Genomic DNA, 17,280 nt, shown 5'->3' on the forward strand with positions numbered 1-17,280 from the left:
GGCAGCAGGACAGGTGGACAGGGTGGTCAAAAAGGCATATGGGTTACTGGCCTTCATTAGCCGGTTAGCTGGAGTATTGTGTACAGTTCTGGTCACCACATTATAGAAAGGATGTGATAGCTTTGGAGAGGGTGCAGAGGAGATTCACCAGGATGCTGCCAGGGATGAAGGGCCTCGGCTATGAGGAGAGTCTGAGCAGACTGGGGTTGTTTTCCCTGGAGCAGAGAAGGCTGAGAGGGGACATGATCGAGGTGTACAAGATCATGAGGGGCATAGATAAGGTAGATGGCGGGGAACTTCTTCCACTGGTGGAAGGTTCAACAACGAGGGGACATAGATACAGGGTAAGGGGAGGGAGGTTTCGGGGGGATGTGAGAAAGAACTTTTTCACCCAGAGGGTGGTTGGAGTCTGGAACTCACTGCCTGGGGTGGTGGTGGAGGCGGGAACACTCACAACGTTTAAGAGGCATTTGGATGGGCACTTGAAATGCTACAACATTCAGGGCTACGGTCCAAATGCGGGAAAATGGGATTAAAATTAGACTGTGTTTGGTAACGGGCAGCGCGGACACGATGGGCCGAAGGGCCTCTTTCTGTGCTGTAGGACTCTATGACTATGACTATGACTCTTTCAGGATTTTCCTTTACTTTTATTTTGTAGGTCATGTATGTAAGGGAGCAACAGGATCAGGGATACACACAAAATGCTGGAGTAACTCAGCGGGTCAGGCAGCATCTCCGGAGAGAAGGAATGGGTGATGTTTTGGGTCGAGACCTTTCTTCAGACTGATTTCAGGGGAGGGGGCGGGACAAAGATAGGATGTAGTGGGAGACAGGAGAGTTGGAGGGCAGGAGGAATCATAGAGGGGGAGCAGCGAGAAAGCATGTTGCTAAACTCTTGTCGAAGAGAGGAGGAGAACTTCTTCAAAGGAGACATACCTTGAGGAGTCTTCTCCCAAGATGCTGCCTGATCTGTTGAGTTACTCCAGCATTTTGTGTCTACCTTCAATTTTAACCAGCATCTGCAGTTTTTTCTCCTAAACAGGGTCAGGGAAGTCATTTCTCTGGGTGGGGAAAGAAACTTGCATTGTTATTTGGCAGGTGGTAGCAGAGTCTCCAAGTTGCATGACTGTCAAGCGAAGTGGAAGTTCTATCGCCTCCTGTGCTAGGATCATGTGTGAAAAATCATGAGAGGAATAGATTGGGTAGACGCACGGAGTCTCTTGCCCAGAATGGGGGAATCGAGAACCAGAGGACATAGGTTTATGGTGAGGATGGGGGGAAGATTTAATAGGAACCTGAGGGGTAACTTTTTCACAGAAAGGGTGGTGGGTGTATGGAACAAGCTGCCGGAGGAGGTAGTTGATGCAGGTACTATCGTGATGTTTAAGCAACATTTAGACAGCTACATGGATAGGACAGGTTTAGAGGGACATGGGCCAAACGCAAGCAGGTGGAACTAGTGTAGATGGTACGTATTCGCCTGTGTGGGCAAGTTGGGCTGAAGGGCCTGTTTCCACACTGTATCACTCTATGACTCTATAACCGAGGTGCAATATTCCTACAATCTCTGGTAGAGCCAGTACTTAAGGACCCCTTCAATTGCTACTGGTTTCTGAGCTACATTGCCATCACATTAACATCTGTGTAGGATGCTCGTTTATACCGAAGATAGACACAAAATGCTGGAGTAACTCAGCGGGACAGGCAGCATCTCTGGAGAAAAAGGAATCCATTTTTGTTTTCTCCAGAGATGCTGCCTGACCCGCTGAGTTACTCCAGCATTTTATCACAGTTTATCACATTGGCATCTCCCTGACTATGGCACAGATTTCCATCAATTCCCAGCATGAGGATGCCCCAACATTGGGCCTCACTAATAATTGGTGGAAGATTACATTGAGACATTACTGGTGGTAGCTGATGGCAGGGTGGTGTTGACGAAATATTTCAACCATATTTGGCACTGGAATTGGACATGTTTTGGAAGACACCAAAACTGAAAAGTTTTAAAAGCAGCCGAGCCTGTATTAAAAGCTCTGTTAAATTATCAACTGCAGTTTATAATTTATTTCATCTCAAAGAAAAGCTGTTTGCATTTCCAGGTATGGAATCATTCATGCAGGTGGGATTGGAAAGTATCTCAGCGACTGGATCATGGATGGGGAACCCGATTTTGATCTGATTGAACTTGATCCCAATCGTTTTGGGAAATGGACAACGATCCAATACGCTGTGGATAAAGCAAGAGAATCATATGGATTCAACAACATTGGTAAGAGGTATGGTTAGGATGGATACAGCTGCAGAATAAATTCATCTTTGACCATTTCTGATTTTAGTCAGTAGTTAGAGAGGATAAAGTGTGCGTGATTACTTGTGTTACATCTGATTTTGGTTATGTTCATAATTACAGTAAAAATGCAAACGACTGCATTGTTAAAATCCAAATTAGTGCAGATTTTCACTCTGCATCAAGCATTTATGCACAAGAACCGTTTAATTGGACTTTTGACAACTTTTGCTATCAAGTAATTGATAACCAAGTGCTCTCGTTTCCTTCCACATTCCAAAGTTGTGCATGTTTGTAGGTTAATTGGCTGCTGTAAATTGGCCCTAGTATACAGGATGCGAAAGTAGGATAACGTAGAACTGGTGTGAGGGTGATCAGTGGTCGGCACGGACTCAGTGGGCCGAATGGCCTATTTCCACGCTGTATCGCTAAACTAAACTCACACATCCCAAAGACGTGTGGATTTGCAGATTAATTGGCCTCTGTAAATTGCCCCTGGTGTGTGAGGCGTGGATAAGAAACTGGGAAAACATAGAACTATTGTGAAAGGGTGACCAATTGTCAGCGTGGACTTGGTGGGCCAAAAGGCCTGTTTCCATGCTCTAGCTTCCTATTAATTCAATCAGTCATCGAACTAGTACAAATGGACGACCAGTGCTTCAGGCCAATATTCAATCTTGAATCTTAAAAGAAATGCGATATTTATTAATAACAGAATCAACAACAATGTATTCGCAAATTACCTGACATGTTTTGCTCTTTCCTGGATTAGTTGGATATCCCAAAGAAGAGAGGTTTGGAGCACGGCCAACAGAGAGAGTAAGTGGGATTTATGAAACATTGAAAGACAAGGCATCGATGGGTTTCCATGCCGGCTGGGAGCAGCCACATTGGTTCTACAAACCTGGAGATGACCCTGAATATAGGTACGTGGGAGTGTCAGAGGCTGTATAAATCAAACGAGGGGCTGGAAAACCTATTGCAGGATCTGTTTTATTTCCAAATATATTATATACATAGACATAAATAAATAAATAAATAAATAAATATCTATCTATCTGTCTGTCTGTCTGTCTGTCTGTCTGTCTGTCTGTCTCTGTCTCTCTGTCTGTCTGTCTCTCTGTCTGTCTGTCTCTCTGTCTGTCTGTCTATCTATAAAACGGTACACGACGATTCAACAATTTGAGGGGCACCTTATTCACCATTCGCCTGCGGTGTGCAGTATCAAGTTTCGTTATATTTTAAAAGTTATTCACTTTATAAACTTTAATAAACTTTAACATCAACATGGCAGTCGTGCCTGCATAGTGCGCTCCCACTTGCCGGGCCCAGTCGGGGGAGGGTTGCCGGTATATCTGCGTGTGCGCAATTGAAGGAGGGTTGCCGTGCCTGCAGGAGCGCCGGGAGGACCGGTGCCCGTCCCGGCGTGCCCCGTGCATGACCTTCCTCCCGTGGTGCAGCGCGGTGCCAGAGAGGTCAAAGAAGATGGCCGACAGCAGGACAAACATGGGGCAGAGCCATGGAGCTGCTCTCCTGCTACTGGCCACCAGGGGCCGGGGTGAGTGGCTCCCTCTACATATATATATATACAAGATCAGATCACCATTTTGAGATCGCTGGCGTCTCAACGGGAACCCAACGGGTCCATGGGTCGTCTAGTACTATACAAAACTGGCATAAACTGAAAAGCTCTCAGTCCTCTACGCACATCTCAGTATTGTGAATGGTTGATGAGATATGAAGAGTTTTAACAAAACATGCCACAGCCAGAAAGGGTTTCAAGCCATTTTCACAATTCTGCTTATAGTTTAATATCTGGAGGTGAAGGAGAAACAGCAACATTGTCTTAGATTGTTCCGTAGGCTCCCAAATAGTCAACGGAAATCAGAGGAACAAATATACCGGGCGATTGTAGGTGATTGCAAGATTAATAGGAAAATAACTGCAGATGCTGATACAAATCGAAGGTATCACAAAATGCTGAAGTAACTGAGGGGGTCAGGCAGCATCTCTGGAGAGAAGGAATGTGTGATGTTTCGGGTCAAGACCCTTCTTCAGACTGATGCATCATTATTGATTCAAGATTGCTTAACGACAGAAGTACAATATCAATTCAACATGATCGATGTGGCAGGATCTAGACTGCGGGAGAATAAGAGGAAGAAGATTGAACTTTATTGCCTTCCATCACAGTGAGGAATGTGGAATCCACTGTGATGGATGTTTAAGTAAACTTTTATTTTATGTGGGTGTGTGCCTTGTTGCTTTTCACATGGTAACTCAAATTTCATTGTACCCTAACTGGTGCATGTGACAATAAACTGACCTTGAAATCCTGATGTAACTGGTGGGAGCTATAAAGTTCAATGCTTTAGCTTCAGCAATTTACAAACAGGGTCAATGGCAGAGAGGGGAATGGATGATTAATGTTTGTTGATGATACAAAGGTAGATTGGAATATAATGTGCGAGGAGCACTCAAAGACGCTACATGAAGATATGGATAGGCTAATTGCAAAAAGACAAATGGAACCTGAGGGGCAACTTTTTCACACAGAGGGTGGTGAGAGCATGGTAAGAGCTGCCAGAGTGGATAGTTGAGCCAGGTACTTGAACATCATTTAATCCACATTTGAACAGCTACGTAGGAAAGGTTTAGAGGGATGTAGGCCAAACGGGGCTGATGGGACCAGCAGTTAACAGTTGAGTTTATTGTCACGTGTATGGAGGTACAGAGAAAAGCTTTTGCTGCAATGTAGATGGGGCATCGTGGTTGGCATGGGCGAGTTGTGCCGAAGGGCCTGTTTCTGTGCGGTATGACTCTATGACTATGAGTACAATTTAAGGATCGATGAACTTATCCACTTTGAAAGACCAGTGGAAAAGCAAAATATTAAAATATGAGGACCTTATTCAGTGGGACATAAGTGCCTTTGACATGAATTTTTGAGAGAAAACATGATGAACATATACAATATTTAGGAAACTATTTTAGGTTAGTCTTTATTAAATAAAATTTGAGTGGAAAAGTAAGAGGTTTTGCTGGAAGGACCTTGGTGAGACCAGACCTGGAATACCGTGACAATATTTTATTATATTTCCTGAGGAAAGTTGTGCTGCTTCAGATGCCATGGATCAAAGATCTACTGGATGAGAAGAGAAATTTAGTCCAATGGACCTGCACTCACTGCAATTTGGATGTGAGAGTTAGTCCCATTGAAACAAATTAATGATTTGAGGGTTATCAGGATAGACCTTGTGAGACCTTGTTCCTGGCTAAAGAGTTAAAACTAACATCACAGTCTCAGGGTAATGACGTGGCTAAATTGGGATTAAGATAAGGAAAAATATATTCATTTTGGGAGGTTGTGAATCTTTGCAGTTCCATTCTAGAGGTGAGAGGTTGTTCAGTCATTGAGTATGTTCAAGGGAGAAGTTGATAGACGTTTGGATAGAGTGGCATAGTGGTGCAGCTGGTAGAGCTGCTGTCTCAGTGCTAGAGACATGGGTTCGATCCTGACCTCGGGTTCTGTCTGTGTGGAGATTGCATGGGTTTCCTTCGGGTGCTCCGGTCTCCTCCCTCATTCCAAAGACATGCAGGTTAATTGGCCTCTGTAAATTGCCACTGGTGTGTAGTGAGTGGATGAGAAAGTGAGATAACATAGAACTAGAGTGAACGGCAGATTGATAGTTAGCATGGACTTGGTGCACTGAAGGGCCTGTTTCCACACTCTACCTCTTAAACTAAAACTAAAAAAACTTAAGGAGGTCAAGGAAAGAACATAGAGTTGACGTGAAAGACCAATCATGATCTTATTGATGGCAGCACAGACTCAAGTATGCTTATTCCTGGTCCTATTTCTTACAATGTGATTATTATAGACAATAGACAATAGACAATAGGTGCAGGAGTAGGCCATTCGGCCCTTCGAGCCAGCACCGCCATTCAATGAGATCATGGCTGATCATTCTCAATCAGTACCCCGTTCCTGCTTTCTCCCCATACCCCCTGACTCCGCTATCCTTAAGAGCTCTATCTAGCTCTCTCTTGAATGTTCTCAGTTGTGTAACTGCTGGAGGCTGCTTTACATTAAGATGGATTCCGTTTTGATTTTTATGAGTTCATCAAACAGGAGGGATTGTATGTTATTAGCAGTTACACATTTCTCTTAAGTCAGCAGACAAAGTTAACATGGGAAGCTTGAAACCATTTACTTAATTTGCAAAGCTTTGATTAATGATCAATCGACAAAAGTCAAGTTAGCCTTGAAATGTTTGTTTCAGGGTCCATGTGGACATATTCTCCTTTAAACCTGCTGTAGCAAGGTTTTATCTTCTTGCAAAGTTCACTTTCTGCAAGGTATAGACATCCTTACCAGGAAATAGAGTTGTTCGGGTGACAGTGAGTGCCAACATGATTACAACAGTGTAGTACAAACTGACCTTGGCCTCAACATCTGTACCTGGAGCTGCCAGATAGAAATCAAGGTCTAACCTGCTCAAACCTCTCTCTCCTTAAATTATCTCCTATCACTGCCTTGGCAAAGCCCACCTTACACTGTGGATCAAATTACTTTCTAGGGCCTGTAAATCTTAACACATAATTGAACGATTAAGAGAACAAATATAATTGTTCTATAGAATATTCTCAGTTCATTAACACATAACTACTTAGAGCCTTACAGGGCTCCTAGATCATCGTGGTATCCTACTTAGTCATAGAGTCTTACAGCGTGGAAACAGGCCCTTCAGCACAACTTGCCCACACTGACCAGTAAAGGTCAGTAAAGGTCAGGAGAGCAGGAGCAAGGATGACCGTTGGCTGAAAGAAAGTAAGTGTTAATTGAAGGTAAAAAGTCCGTTTAAAAAGAGCGCCAAAGGGACGCTAGCAATCAGAGTGTCTAAATAACTCTGAACCTCTAAATAACAGAGTGCAAAACTCAGAGAGTTGAGGCTTCACTTGGAAAAACGATGTCCCTGGATGGTGATGAGGGAACAGTAAGTATGTGTAAATATTGGTGGTGATGGTAGAATGGACAAGAGAGTTGCAAAGGCCTGGTCCGTTTGAAATGCTGATGAAGGAGGGGGAAGAGGAATGCGGTATGGAATGTAGTCCATACAAGAGGCAGGATGGGAGGAAATATATTTCAATGGGTCAATGGTCACATGAGCAAAACACAGTGAAATGCTTTTAAGAGTCGCCATATTTGGTGCCATTTCCAAAGTCCGCTCCGCGCGCCAGGTCTTATGGAGTGGCACCGACCCAGGCTGCTGCAGTTCCTCCAGCCGTCGCCTTCGTCTGGATTGTTCAGCGAACCGATGTCCCTCTCCTCGCCACCGTTGTGCCCCCTGTTGGGTATGGCCTCGGCTCGCTGGGATCCTTCTGTAGCGGGGCTCGCCGGATTCCTATTTGTGAATTTGTCATCTCAATCACCGGGATGTTATATTGTGCCTTTTGAAATAGCAATGGGAGTCTCAAGGCCATGTCAAGGGCATGTCTGCTTTCTCAGTTAGATATATAAGATACAGTGCACAAAGTTTGAAGGAGGGGATAGTATTTATCCATTATCTTTACAAAAGACATATCATCTATCAATTTTCATATTGCTGTCTATAGGATCTTGCTCTGTGTAAATTGACTACCATATTTCCAACATTAAAGCAGTGGCTTCACCTCAAAGGTAATTCATTGACTGTAAAGCTCTTTTTGGCATTGAGAGGCTGTGAAGAATGGTTTATAAATGCACATCCTTCTTTCAGTGTGACCTTTTTTCCTAAACATTAAGTTAAACAGTGCGTGTGGAAGACATTTGAACTGTCGAGAAGATTGTGTTGTCAAGTCCACTGCAAAGAATCACGGCTAATCTTTCAGTCCAGTATTGATGCAGTGTTGCCCTGTCAGAGATGATTATGAGTGTTTCTTGTTTGCAAACTAATTGTGCCTTCTGTGACTGCTCTTTAAATGCATATCATGTTTTGGGATGTTCTAAGATCGCAAAAGGCACAACATAATTGGAAGTTTTTTCTTGGGTGAATGTTTCAAACTGGGAATACCTTAATTGTTCAAAGTAAAGATGATTTATCAACATTGCACTAACATGGCACTAATTTCTTCATCCGTCCCCAGACCTAGTTTCCGCCGCACAAACTGGTTTGAACCGGTTGGTCGAGAATGTAAACAGGTCATGGAAAAAGTGGGTGTTTTTGACCTCACACCCTTTGGCAAATTTTCCATGAAAGGAAAAGACTCCACCAAACTGCTGGACCGCTTGATTGCAAATGTCATTCCAAAGGTAAGTAGATGTTAGCTTCAGAAATAGATCCAACAAACTGACAATTGCAGTTATTCATTTCTACAATTGTCCGCTTGTAAATATAGGTGAGATATCTTGGTGTAATTTCCCATTTTTATCGGACATCAAAGATAGGGCTAAAAATAGGGTTCAGGTGGAGACATGTCCATATTCTCCATGATGAAGAAACAAGCAACTGGAGATGCTGGTTTACAAAAACAGAATAGTAGAACACTTGCCAATATAGTAGAAAGCATTTTATAATAATAATAATAATAATAATATATTCCTTTATTCATCCCACACCGGGGAAATTTGCAGTGTTACAGCAGCAAAGTGGATAGCAAGAGATCATTCATTATAAATAAAAGTAAGGACAAGGATAAATTGTCATCAGTTTACTGTGTATTCCCTTAACTGTTGCTGTTGACTCGTCTGCTGGGAGCAGTGCTGGTTGTGCAGTCTCACAGCAGCGGGAAGGAAGGACCTCCTATATCTCTCCTTCACGCACTTGGGGTGAAGGAGTCTGTCACTGAAGGAGCTACTCAGTGCAGTGACAGTGTCCTGCATGGGGTGGGAGTCGTTGTCCAGCAGCGATGTTAACTTTGCCATCATCCTCCTCTCTCCCACCGCCTGCACTGAGTCGAGGGGGCAACCCAGGACAGAGCTGGCCTTCCTGACCAGCTTGTCAAGTCTCTTCCCCTCCGCCTCTGAGATGCTGCTGCTCCAGCAGACCACTCCATAGAAAATGGCTGATGCAACCACCGTGTTGTAGAAGGTCCTTAGCAGTGTCCCCTGCACTCCAAAGGACCTGAGTCTCCTCGGCATCGGGATGCATCATAGCAAGGTTTGGGAACAGCTCCATTCAAAATTGCAAGCAATTGCAGAGAATTGAGGATGTATCCCAGACCTTCATACAAACCAACCTCCATTAACTCCTTCTACAATTCGTGCTGCTTTGGCAAGGCCACCAGCATAATCAAGGACAAGTCTCACCTCTTCTCCCCGCCCCATTAGGCAAGAGGTACAGAATTGTGAAAACGCATACCTCCAGATTCAGGGACAGTTTCTTCCCACCTGCTATCAGGCCACTGAACCATCCTATCACCAACTAGAAAGCAGACCTGATCCACCATCTACCCCATTGGAGACCTTCAGACCACCTTTAATTGGACTTTACTGGACTTTATCTTGCACAAAACATATTCCCTTTTCCTGTATGTGTATACTATGAACAGCTTGATAGTGATCATGTATTGTCCTTCCGCTGACTTAATAACACACACCAAAAAAATATTTTCACTACACCTCAGCATACGTGACAATAAACGAAACTAAACATAGCTGGGCATTCCACCTCACTGTGAAATTCCTTACCAATGGAATCTTGAGTAGAAGACACAATGTTCTGGAGAGGATGGTGTTTCGGGTCGGGACTCTTCTGCAAACTGAAGCGTCACTTCTCCGTGTTCTCCAGAGGTGCTCCCTGACCCGCTGAGTTACTCCAGCACTTTGTGTCTGACGCTTTCTATGATGTTGATTTGACTCTGAAATTTCCCCAGTGGAAATGATAACTATGATCCCAAGTTTGAATTATGTCTAGTTTCTTAATTCCAAGTTGATCTCTTCCTCCCATCCCGAATCAAATGCAAATACATCCCCATCACCATTTTTCCATCCTTTTTTCTGATTATGAAGCTGGACAATGCAGCTTCAATATTTGCTGTCTTGTGGCACTAAGCCGGTGACAAGTGTTTAAATTACATTATTTTGCTCTGTTATCATGGTAGCCTTTCTCACTTTCCTCAATCTCTCCTCTATGATCGGCATAATCTACTGTGCTATCTCACTTGGTTTGAAGAAGGGTTCCTACCCGAATCATTGCCTATCCATTCCCTCCCCAGATGCTGCCTGACCTGCTGAGTTTTTTGGAGGTTTAGTTTAGTTTAGAGATATGGCGTGGAAACAGGCCCTTCGGCCCACCGAGTCTGTGCCAACCAGCTGCATACTAGGAGCAATTTACAGAAGCCAATTAACCTACAAACCCGCACGTCTTTGGAGGAAACCGGAGCACCTGGAGAAAACCCATGCAGTCAGAGGGATAACGTACAAACTCCGTATAGACAGCATCCGTAGTCAGGATTGAACCCGGGTCTCTGGCGCCGTAAGGCAGCAACTCTACCGCTGCGCCACCGAGCCAGCTATGAAAATATAAAATTTGGTGTTTTCAACGATGAACTTCCAAATAGCCTCGCACATTAGTTACTTATTTTAATTCGCTCTCCTTTCTCTCAGCTGGGTTATATAAATATCAGTCATATGATTACCCCACGAGGTCGAGTTTATGCAGAAGTGACAATCAGCCATCTATCAGAGGACGAGTTCTTGCTGGTGACAGGGTCAGGGTCTGAGCTCCACGACTTAAGGTGAGCACGGATTAGAAACAATTAGGATAACTTTTGAAATTAATTTATTTGCTTCACTATTTTATTTGATTGAGTTAATCGGTGCAAATGCAAAAGCACTTTGCTTCCACAAAAGATGCATATTGTCTGAGAAACAAAAGAAAGCAATTAAATCTTCATTATATTCCACACTCAGAACATAGAACAGTACAGTGTGGGAACAGGCCCTTCGGCCCACATGCATGATGCCGAAATAAACTAACCCTACCTGCCTGTACATGATCCACATTCCCCCCTATTCCCTCCATATCCATGTGACCATCTAAAAGCCTCTTCAAATCCATTATCATATCTATCTAGGCTTGTATACACTGGAATTTAGAAGGATGAGAGGAGATCTTATCGAAACGTATAAGATTATTAAGGGCTTGGACACGTTAGAGGCAGGAAACATGTTCCCAGTGTTGGGGGAGTCCAGAACAAAGGGACACAGTTTAATAATAAGGGGTAGGCCATTTAGAACGGAGATGAGGAAAACCTTTTTCAGTCAGAGAGTTGTGAATCTGTGGAATTCTCTGCCTCAGAAGGCAGTGGAGGCCAATTCTCTGAATGCATTCAAGAGAGAGCTAGATAGAGCTCTTAGGGATAGCGGAGTCAGGGGGTAGGGGGAAAAGGCAGGAACGGGGTACTGATTGAGAATGATCAGCCATGATCACATTGAATGGCGGTGCTGGCTCGAAGGGCCGAATGGCCTCCTCCTGCACCTATTGTCTATTGTCATATCCATGTGCCCATCTAAAAGCCTCTTAAAATCCATTATCATATCTATCTCCACCACCACCTCTGGAAGCTCGTTCCAAGCCCCCACCACCCCCTGTGCGAAAAAACTTACCCCGCACAAATCCTTTAAACTTTGCCGCTCTCACCTTAAAGATATTCCCTCCAGTCTGCCATTTCCATCCTGGGAAATGTTTCTGACTGTCTACCCTAGCTATACTTTTCATAATTTTATATACTTCTATCAGGTCTCCCCATGACCTCTGGGGGGAAAAAACAACCTGCATTTGTCTAACCTTTACTTGCAGCGAATACCACCTAATCCAGGCAGCTGGATTCTTCCATTTCTTCTTCTGAATCATTACTTTCCAAACAAGAAAGCAGAGCATTTTTGACTGCAGATCTTACTATCTCACAGAGCAGATCCGTTGAGTTGTTTTCTAATTAGAGGTGAGGTAGTTGTCTTTTTACTTGATCACAAGGGAACCTGTCATTGATGGAAAGGCTGCATCACTGGAAAGATTGTCATTTATTACTCCAGTCAAACACAACGGTTTATGTTGCCACTCTGGAGGATAGCTAAGAAACAGTGCCATTAAGATTGGATTCTAGTCACATATTGGCCGTCCGGGGCAAGGACAACAGGTCTCCTCTCCCAGAACAGGGGTTTTTTAAACTTGGAAATACCCTAAAACAGCTGATGTCGAATTGATAACCGCACATGTGCATGTTCATTGAATTCAGCAGAACGGACATTGGAAAATGTATACAATGGACAGCTGATCAAATTTTCCCTTATACATTGTTACTAGTTGAAATTACTCTAAGTGGAACTTATCAGCCTGTTAATTTGTGGCAAATATAATTATTGGCAATATTGCACCTCAACGGCAGTTTGGTGCAAAAGTAGGACTGTCCTCTGAATCAGAATGTTGTCGATTGATATTCAATTAAGACACCTTGCCAGAAAAGTTAAGGATGCTTACAACATATCAAATGCCTCTTGTGGACCTGAGCACACTAGACTAGAAATTTAACCACACCTTTCCTTGCTCGAGTGTGAAATGGTCCACTAAGCTTCTATTACTATTACCGTGGGCAGGAAAATAAAGGTCACTGCATGCTTGTAATTAGAAGCCTGATATATTTGATAAAAGATTGGTGTACAATTGCCCCCACCTGAAGCAGGTCGTTTATTTATTTTGTTTCTCCTTTCAAAAATGACGCAGAGAGATTTATTATTCGCCTTATTTATTATCTTCATGTTTGTAGATATATAGAAGAAGAGGCAGCTAAAGGTGGCTATGAGGTTGATATCCGTAATGTTACTGACGAAATCGGAGCATTGGGTGTGGCGGGACCATTTTCACGGAAGGTCCTCCAGAAGCTCACAAACGTAGACTTGAGTGGAAAAGCGTTTAAGTTCCTGCAGTGTAAGCCAATTACTCTGGCTGATGTCCCCCTCACCGCAATGAGGATCTCCTACACAGGTTGGTGCCTGATCTGATTACCGATGCTTTGGCTCATAGCATTGCCTCCGGTGTTTTTAAATGTTAAACGTTTATAATTAAATAAGATTGCTGCCAGTCCAAAAACCCTAATGTGAGTAATTTGCTTCCTGGCCCAGCCACTCACTCATTAGAAATATTCATTGGAAAGTTGAACACAGGCCTACTATTTGTGAACTTTCTATTTGCTTCAATGGATTCAATTCAATTTATATATTTTTATTTGCTGATACATATTCCACAAGGTGAAAATCATTGAAAATTAATTTCTATTTTCAAGTCTGCTGTGCTAAAATGATAAAAGCTATAATTCCAGCATTGGTTTCCTCCAGGTGCTCCAATTTCCTCCCACGATCCAAAAAGGTGCAGCTTTGTAGGCTAATTGGCCGTGTAAATTGCCCCATCGAAGCTAGTTCCATTTTCCCATGATTGGCCTGAATCCCTCCAAATCTTTCCCATCCCTGACCCTGTTGAAGTGGTGAAATCATTTCTATTGGCAATTATTGTCGAGAGCTAGGGCACATAACATAAAGGTTTACCAAGAGGTAAAACTGTACGGCGTGAATGGATAGTGTCTGGAAAGACTGTCGAGACTAGTAGTGGATGCCATTTCAATTGGAGCTTTTTAAAAGGGAATTAGATAACTACCTGAATAGAAACAAATTGTTGAGGTATGGGGAGAGGGTGGGTGAGGGTGTGTTCTAACATGACAATAGACAATAGACAATAGGTGCAGGAGGAGGCCATTCGGCCCTTCGAGCCAGCACCGCCATTCAATGTGATCATGGCTGATCATTCTCAATCAATAGACAATAGGTGCAGGAGTAGGCCATTCGGCCCTTTGAGCCAGCACCGCCATTCAATGTGATCATGGCTGATCATTCTCAGTCAGTACCCCGTTCCTGCCTTCTCCACATACCCCCTGACTCCGCTATCCTTAAGAGCTCTATCTAGCTCTCTCTTGAATGCATTCAGAGAATTGGCCTCCACTGCCTTCTGAGGCAGAGAATTCCACAGATTCACAACTCTCTGACTGAAAAAGACTGCAGTAAAATGAATTCCAGAGGCAACATGCCATTACCTGGACAGACACGAAATGCTGGAGTAACTCAATGGGCCAGGCAGCGCCTCTGGGGAAAAGGATTTGAATTTCTAGGCACTGGACTGTTTTGCATTTAATCAAATGTTTCTGCACTACAGTTCGTACTTTATTAATCTTGATGGTAAAGGAGAGCATTCTCTGCCTGCTTTCCTAAACAAACAATAATAGCCTTGGTCCAGGGGCCAGTAACCCAGCTGGTGCTGTCTGGCTTCAGGAGAGCAATTGCCATATCTCAATTATCACATCACGCTTAAACATCTGAATTATTTGGGTATTTTTATAAGTGCACACCCTGTCTTGTAAAGGGAACAAACCACAGCTTTTTTTTCATGTTAAAGCACTGAATACATTTGAGAAATGTGGAGTCAGGCTACAGATTAAAGTATTTATGATTTCTAATGAAAACTTTGTTTGTTTTAGTGAGCTTTTTATTGACCTATATCACTAATTAATTACTTACCATTAGCAATCTATCAGTACTTTCTTATCTGTTTAAATTTCATAAGAGGAATATCCCTAAAGGATAGGCATGTTGTATTGAATGAAGAGGAGGGCATATTAATTGGCTGCTTTGCTGTATTACTAATACAACTAATTTCAAGCAAATGTGACTGTGTTTAAGTGTTTAATTTATTTATTCTGCTTAAATATTTGTTCTATCATTCTGTGTTTAAAATATTTATTCTATCATTTGATGATTAAAGTTTTGCAAGTGAGATGCAATAATTTCATACAAGACATTGCCATAAAGCATTCACCACAGCTCCCAAATCAGATTGTCTGTCTGAGGTTTATGACCTAGTATTAGGGATTTGACAGGATTTGTATTAAGATTAATACACTTCCATTATATGCTTAAGAAAGGGCCATCTAGTCATAGTGACACAGTGTGGAAACAGCCCCTTTGGCCCAACTTGCCCACACCGGCTCCCTATCTGCATGTGCTGGTATAACTGGCTCAACAACCCAATGTCAACTTTACCCAACAACCCAATGTCAACTTTACCCAAATGTTCCAACACAGCAGACACAGTCTGAACATTCCATGGCCTTGGTCAGTCACTTATCCTACAAACAAAGTCCAATTCTTCAATGCAATGACGCACACCAAAGTTGTAATGGCCTGGGCTTCATTGACATTGAAGGGGTGAGGTAGAATGAGGGGGGTGGCTGGGAAATGGCATCGACAGCATAGCCATGGCTCTCACTTAGCTTAAATGAACCATCCTATCAACAACTAGAGAACGGCCCTGAGCTACTATATACCTCATTGGAGACCCTCCAACTATCTTTGATCAGAATTTACTCGACTTTATCTTGCACTAACCGTATTCTCTTTGTCATGTACACTGTGCACGGCTCGATTATAATCATGTATAGTCTTTCTGCTGACTGGTTAGCACACAACAAAAGCTTTTCACTGTACCTCAGTACAAGTGAGAGTAAACTTAACTAACTAACTAGCTCCGCATGTGGAAAGTGGCTTAAGGACTAAATGTACAGATGTGTGTTTTTGCTATTGAGTGGTTTCTTAACCACCGAGTCATGAGAAATCACCTCTGACACTGTAATTCCTTAGTGCACAAATTTTAATTCTCATGTCAATAGACAATAGACAATAGGTGCAGGAGTAGGTCATTCAGCCCCATTGGTTTCTCCATTTTCAAGAAATAATCTCCCCCCCTCCCCCCCCACCTGACCTACCACTCTCTTTCCCCTGCCTCTCCTACCACTCTCTTTCCCCTGCCTCTCCTATCCCAATGCCTCCACGCCCCACACATCTCAATTAAACTGTCCCCCTCTCACCTTATAGCTATGGCCTCTAGTGTTGGACATTTCCACCCTGGGAAATAGGTTCTGACTGTCTACCCTATCTACGCCTCTCATCATTTTATATTCTTCTATAATGTTTCCCCTCAACCTTTGACGGTGCAGAGAGAACAATCCAAGTCTTTAAGTACTCTATTTTAATGGAGATGTGCGGGGCACGTTTTTCACACATTGAGTAGTGGGGCCGGGAAAATACTGCCAGAATGGTGTTGGAGGCAGATATGATAGAGGTGTTGAAGAGGCTTTTGGATTGACACATGGAAGCACTGGGAATAGAGGGATATGGATCATGTACAAGGCAGATGACATCAGTTTAACTTAACATCATGTTCGGCACTAATATTGACACTCCAATTAACCTACAAACCTGTACATGTTTGGAGTGTGGGCGGAAACCGGGGCACCCGAGGAAAACCCACGCAGTCACAGGGAGAACGTACAAACTTCGTACAGACAGTACCCGTAGTCAGGTTTGAACCTGGGTCTCTGGCACGTAAGGCAGCGGCCCTACCACTGCGCCACAGTACCGCCATAAGTATGTGGAAAGGAAAAAAGGTAAAAGTAACACCTCAGCTCCTGCTCTAAAGAACATGAAGCTGAATAATATTAATTCACCAGATATTGTTTTTGGTTGACTCATTTCCCCACTGTGACTCTAGGTGAGCTCGGCTGGGAGCTGTATCACAAACGGGAGGACACTGCTGCCCTCTACCATGCCATTATGGAAGCAGGTCAGGAGTTTGGAATTGACAACTTCGGAGCATATGCCATGAACACTTTGCGGCTTGAGAAGGCGTTTAGAGGATGGGGAGCAGAGGTAAAGGGATACTAAATGTGTTCTTTTCTAGCTCTCTGGGGAAGTGGGGTTGGGACAGTGCACGTCATGTACATGATATATTGGGTGGTAGTTATGTCACAGCTCACAACTAGTGGATTACACTGAGATTCATCCTCCTGGAGATTAGACAGATAAAGTAAGGCAATCCTCCATTCTGGGGACAATTTACAATTTTACCAAAGCCAACTTACCTATAATCTAGCACGTATTGGACTGTGGGAGGAAACTGGAACAC

At 43.3% G+C, this 17,280-nt stretch overlaps 1 protein-coding gene across 1 annotated transcript in view; it reads left to right on the forward strand.

Annotated features, from left to right (window-relative positions):
* Positions 1 to 17,280, forward strand: part of dmgdh (dimethylglycine dehydrogenase) — an 86,672-nt gene that overhangs the window by 55,968 nt on the left and 13,424 nt on the right. Inside the window, exons 8-13 of the mRNA XM_078396744.1 lie at positions 2,106 to 2,275; positions 3,066 to 3,219; positions 8,420 to 8,585; positions 10,881 to 11,011; positions 13,040 to 13,257; positions 16,867 to 17,024. Coding sequence (XP_078252870.1) covers positions 2,106 to 2,275; positions 3,066 to 3,219; positions 8,420 to 8,585; positions 10,881 to 11,011; positions 13,040 to 13,257; positions 16,867 to 17,024 — 997 coding nt within the window. The remainder of the gene's footprint in view (positions 1 to 2,105; positions 2,276 to 3,065; positions 3,220 to 8,419; positions 8,586 to 10,880; positions 11,012 to 13,039; positions 13,258 to 16,866; positions 17,025 to 17,280) is intronic.

The sequence above is a fragment of the Rhinoraja longicauda genome, chromosome 3 (genome assembly GCF_053455715.1).
Source record: "Rhinoraja longicauda isolate Sanriku21f chromosome 3, sRhiLon1.1, whole genome shotgun sequence".
NCBI classification, from domain to species: domain Eukaryota; kingdom Metazoa; phylum Chordata; class Chondrichthyes; order Rajiformes; family Arhynchobatidae; genus Rhinoraja; species Rhinoraja longicauda.